Source organism: Chinchilla lanigera, unplaced genomic scaffold, assembly GCF_000276665.1.
Source record: "Chinchilla lanigera isolate Chin_1 unplaced genomic scaffold, ChiLan1.0 scaffold00094, whole genome shotgun sequence".
NCBI classification, from domain to species: domain Eukaryota; kingdom Metazoa; phylum Chordata; class Mammalia; order Rodentia; family Chinchillidae; genus Chinchilla; species Chinchilla lanigera.
Genome location: NW_004955495.1, coordinates 6,394,784 through 6,400,189, shown reverse-complemented (window position 1 = coordinate 6,400,189; position 5,406 = coordinate 6,394,784). Strand labels below are relative to the sequence as shown.

General features: G+C 61.6%; 1 protein-coding gene across 1 annotated transcript in view; it reads right to left on the bottom strand.

The window, feature by feature from the left end:
- Positions 1-5,406, bottom strand: part of Mex3d (mex-3 RNA binding family member D) — a gene marked incomplete at its 5' end in the record, with an annotated part of 7,180 nt that extends 1,774 nt beyond the window's left edge. Inside the window, 2 exon segments of the mRNA XM_013505278.1 lie at positions 1-481; positions 5,232-5,406. Of these exon segments, the coding sequence (XP_013360732.1) occupies positions 1-481; positions 5,232-5,406 (656 nt within the window).

Genomic DNA, 5,406 nt, shown 5'->3' with positions numbered 1-5,406 from the left:
GTGCCGTTGGCGTGGAAGTCGCTGTCCGGGCCCGAGTCCGCGAAGGCGCCCGTGCGCAGCGTGATGTGCGCCTCGATCTCCTCGCGCGCGCGGTCCACGTTCTCGGGCATCCCGGTCACGGCGAACACGGGCTCCTTGTCGCGCCCCGGCGTCACGATGTACGTATGTGTCCGCTGCTGGATGCGCTTGATGGTGGCGCCCTTGGGCCCCACCACCAGCCCCACCACGCGGTAGGGCACGCGCACCTGGATGGTGGTCTGTCCCGGCAGGTTGGGGGGGCCCGGGACGGCGCCCGGCAGCCCTCCGGCCTTGCCTCTAGAGGCCCGGATCAGGGAGAAGTGCTCGGCGGCAGACAAGATCTCGCGCTTGGCCATCTCCACGTCCTCCTTGCGGCCTGTCACGATGAACACCGGCTCCTCCCCGCGCACCGGTGTCTTGATGTACGTGTTCGTCTTGGCACGCAGGGCCTTGATCTTGCAGCCTGTGGGAGGAGGTGGGGGACACGCTGACCCCCTGCCCAGCACAGCCCAGCTGGCTGCAGGCCAGTGGGTGCACCCAGCTCAGAGACCCCAGCTGTTTATCCTCTACCTGGAGCCTCCGTTTCCCCTCTGGGCCCCAAGGGATGGCAAAAGAATAAGGACCCGGTAGCAGGTCCCCCATAAGTCATGTCCAGCTGGAACTGCAGAAAGTGACCGCTATGACCAGAGTGAATGAATGTGTCTCCCACCTCCCCGGGGGCAGAGATGGCAAAGTGGTACCCAGTGTGACACTATTAGGGGGTAGGGCCTTGGGAACGTCAGACAGGAGGGTGCTACCCTCCTGAATGCCACGAGCACCCTGAGAAGACGCGCCAGGTGGCTCCCTCCCTCCTCAGTGTGAGGACACAAAAGGCGCCGTCTAGCAAGGCGTGGTGGCACACGCCTGTCATCCCACCATTTAGGAAGACTGGGGCAGGAGGATCACAGGTCTGAGCCCAGCCCAGACAACTCAGCCAGACCCGGTCAAGTAAGAGAAGAAAGACCGGAAACAGGAAAACCCTGGGTTCAACCCCTAGTGGCCCTCAGGGTTGCCAGATGTACAGACGCCTTGATCATGGGCTCCCGTCTCCTGGGAACCACAGGCGCAGGAACGCTTCTGCCTTGGCAGAAGCAGAAGATACTTAGTTACAGCGGCAGAAGGAAAGCTGAGGCGGCCTCCACCCTCCCAGGTGTAATTAGTTCAAATGCGGCCACAATGTCCCAATGCAGCAGGCACATCTTCGTAAGGGGAAAACAGACGTAGCCCGGTGATGACAGCGACCAGGGCACACATAAATAAGAGAGGGGACACCCTGAGTGACAGTACTGCCTGGAGCTGGGCAGCCGGGAAGGACCCAGTGTGCCTCAGGCTCGGCCCCCCTCGGTCTGGGTGCGGCAGCCCGGGGAGATCACGGCCCCCTCTGCTCTGGGCTGTGCCCCTGAGGGAACACTGGGGTGACTCCTGCAGACTTGGGAGGCGGAGGCCACATAGCGGCGCTGTTTCAATGGAGGCGGGCAGGGTGCTGAGCAGGGAACAGTGTTGCCAATGTCTCCAGAGGGAGAAAACACAAAATTAGGATAATTTTTTCCCCAGTGCTGGCAATGGCACCCAGGGCCTTCGCATAAAGCCACACTCCCAGCTTTTTAAAATTTTTTTTTATTTTGAGACAGGGCCTCACTAAGTCACTAAGTTGCCCAGGTTGGGCTCAAAATTATAATCTTCCTGCCTCAGCCTCCCACCACTTTTGACAGAGAAGAGGTCACGGAGATGAGGCCAGGAAGACAGGGTGGCCCCAAGGGCTCAGAAGAGGGACAGTAGGAGACAGAGGCAGACACCCCAAGAATCACAGTGACCCCTTCACTGAGGGCTCTGAGCAGGGATGGGGACGGCGGTCACACATGTCCTAGGAGGGTGACGGCCTTCCTGGCTGCTCCCGCCATGCCCCTAGTCCTCGCTGACTTTTTGAGACTCCAGTGCAGAACGGCTCTGTCTCTCTGTACCCGAACCTCCCCAGCACCCCGCCACATGACCTGCCGAGCCGCCCCACAGAAGCCACCAGCTCTCAGTGTCTGGCATGGGGTCCTCCCACCCCTGGATTGAATGAGGTGACAAAGGGGGGTGGGGACAGCTGGGGAGGCGGCTGAGATGGCAGCCCTGAGTCTGCCTGAGCCACAGCCTAGGGGTCCAGGACAGTCCGCTCTGGCTGCTGGGTCCATTGTGAGGTTTCCTGGCCCAAGCTGACTGATGCCCAGCCTAAGAGGTGACCAGAGTACCAGAAGTGAGCCCGCCACACCCCTGCCCCAAGAAGCAAGAGTGGTGCATGCCTGTGATCTCAGGACTCAGGAGGCTGAGGCAGGAGAACTGCTGGGAGTTTGAGGACAGCTTGGGCTACACAATGAGTTCAAGACTAACCTGAAATACACAGCGGAGACCCTGACTCAAAAAAACCAAAACCAAAAAAAATAAAAATAAAAATAAACTCCTCTCCTGCCCGGCAAGTGCAAGGTTTTCAGTTCAATTCTCAGTACAAAAAAAAAAAAAAAAAAAAATTTAAAAACTCCCTTGCAACAGGGCCCTTGGGAGGATTGAGACCCTGTACAAGAGGCAGAAAGCACCCGCCCTGCTTCTATCCTGGGAACCAAGGAAGGAGCCCAAGGTCACATCCACAGGGCAGTGGCACAGTGGCTTCCAGGGTGACCTTCTTGGACCCACTGGGAGTCTCCACTCTGCAGCTCCAAGTGGTAGTGAGTGGTGGGAGGGAGGGTTAGGGGGATCACTGAGAGCTCGAGGCCAGCGTGGGCAATACCTGAGTTCAAGGACAGCCCGAACTGCATAAGGAGACTGGAGACCCTGTCTCAAAAAATCAAAACCAAAACAAACAGACAAAAAAATAAAGACCTAGGCTCAAGCTGGGTGTGGTGGGGCACACCTATAATCACAGCAGTCAGGAGGCTGAGGCAGGAGGATCATTTCGAGTTCAAGACCAGCCTGGGCTACAAAGTGAGCTCAAGGCCAGCCTGAACTGCCTAGTGAGATTTTGTCTCAAACAGACAAAAAAAAAAACAAAAAGACCCAGGCTCAGTAGTGAGCACTTGCTCTGGGTTCCATCCCTCATGCCAAAAATGGAAAGACCTGGTGAGAGGATAAAGGGGCACCTGCTCCCTGCACAAGGCTGGAGAGGGGTCTGGAGCAGCACGGCTCTGCCCAGCAAGCACCTGAGGCCCTCTGGAATGGAGAAAACCAAGGGTCAGATCAGGATGTGAGGGAAAGGGCTGGTCCCAGGCAAACTCCTGGGCTCCGGAGACGGCTCCGTGGTCTTGGGATTCAGGAGGAAAGCAGCGGGGCGGTGGCACTGGCTGCACTGACTTGGGGGCGGGGTGGTGGAGAAGCTGGGAGCCACAGCAGGTGGTTCTTGGAGGAGAGGCAAGAACTGCATTTCACCTTCCCCCCTGGGACCAGCACCCCCTGACAGCGAACTGTGACACTGTGACACAGAGCCAGGATTCAAGCCAGCATCTTGTTTGAGTGTCCTCGAAACAATCCAGGGGGAGATGCTGTCACCACATCACAGAGTGGCTGCCCCTTGCTCAGGATCACAGCAGCCCTTGCTCTCTGGTGCCTGTAAGACTTCAGGCTGGGTCACCCGATCAGGTGGTGGCCACAAGCCAGAGGCCCTCGCCCTGACCCCGTCACCACCTCAGTTGGCTGCAGGTCTCAGGACATTCACAGGGAACCAAAGAACACACTCTCGTTCCCCCTCTACCCAGAGCGTGGGTCTGGTGACTTTGGGGACACGACCTCAGGCCTTGGTTTGCGCTTTTGATCCCACAGTTCAGCACACAATGCCCCGCCCTGCTGTCCTGTAATTCATCCTGGTGCAGTTACAGGGGACAGGGACAGGAGGGGACCCAACTGGAAGCCAGCAACAGGGTGAGGGCGCTGTCTGGACTAGGGTCTTGGGATGCCTGTGCACCGGGACAGCAGGGCTCAAGAGACCCCGTCCCCTCCCCAACTGCCACTCCTGGGGCGCATCCCCAGGCCCAGAAGTATGTCCCTGTGTGTGGTGGGCAAGTGAGTGGCTGAAAGACCGAGGGCTGGCTGGCCAGCTGCCCCACCCACCCGGAGCTAGGGAAGGATGACAGTGAGACCTGCATCCCCACCAGCCTCAAGGGTGACAGGTAACCTTGCAGTTCAAGTACCCCACGCCCTTCCTTCTGTGGCTCCGCTTGAGGGTCCAGAGCTGGGTCCCCTCCCCCTGCCTGAGTGCCTCTGCAGCCCCACCTCCTGCCCTGCCCAGGCTCCACCCCAAGTTTTAGAACCCCCGCTGATCACAGGTGGTCAGCGGAGCGGGGCAGGGAGGGGCGGGGGGGAAGGCAGGAGAAAGTTGGGGCCCGTGGGGTGAGCCGCGGGGTGCACGGGGCGGTGGGTGTGTGCCGGGCCAGGCATTGCCCACCACCCACTCGCCCGCCCAGCAGCTCGAGGGCCAATGAGCATCGGCCAGCCTGATGTCACCCTGCGAATCTCGGCCCGGCTCTCTAACAAAGAGAACAATGGGGCGGGCAACAGGGGCCACTCCAACAATACCGCTGCCGGGGACCCCCGCGCCCCGGGTCAGCCCGGGGCCGGTTGCCATGGAGGACGAGGGGTGCGCCCCAAAGCAGCTTCCACAGCGAGTGCTTCCACCAGCCCCAGATCCCTTGCTGGGGCACAGGATGGAGTACCCCCCACCCCATCGAGACCCCGAGCTGGCGCACTGGTATGCGCCCTTTGTGCGCCCCCAACCCAGACTGGACTCCTCACCCCGCGGACGCCTTCCCTAAGCCACCCCCGAACCTGAGCTCGCCCCGCCCATGCCTGTTGTGGGGGTGGAGCGCCCGCCGCCCAGCCAGCGACCCAGGTCCAGCTCTCTCTCCGGGGTGTCCCAGCGGACCCCACGGAGCCCCTGGGGGCCTGGACAGAGGGAGCCCCGACGCAGACAAAGGCGGTGGCGGGTGGATCGCGCGGGGCGGAGCGCGGGCTGCGAGCAACTTTCTCCCGCGGCTGGACAAAGGCGCAAAGGCGGCCACGGGACCGGGCCCACGCGGGGCGTGGCCGGGGTCCCGCGCACAGAGTCCTGCAGCGGGAGGAACTGGGGCCGGGCCTGGGCGCCCCCGTCCTGGGGTGTGAGAGGCCTGGCGCGCGCGCCCCTCCCTCCCCCGACGGCGACCACTCACCCTGGCGCCCCACGATCTCGGCGACGTGCTCGGAGCTGGGCACCGGCACGCACTCGGTCATGTTCACGCTCTTCTTGCGGCTGCCGATCACGCTCAGAGGCTCGGCCAACAGCGCCGGGGCGCCCAGGGCTGCGGGGTGCGGCGCAAAGCCGGCGAACACGTCGGGCGCGGGCGG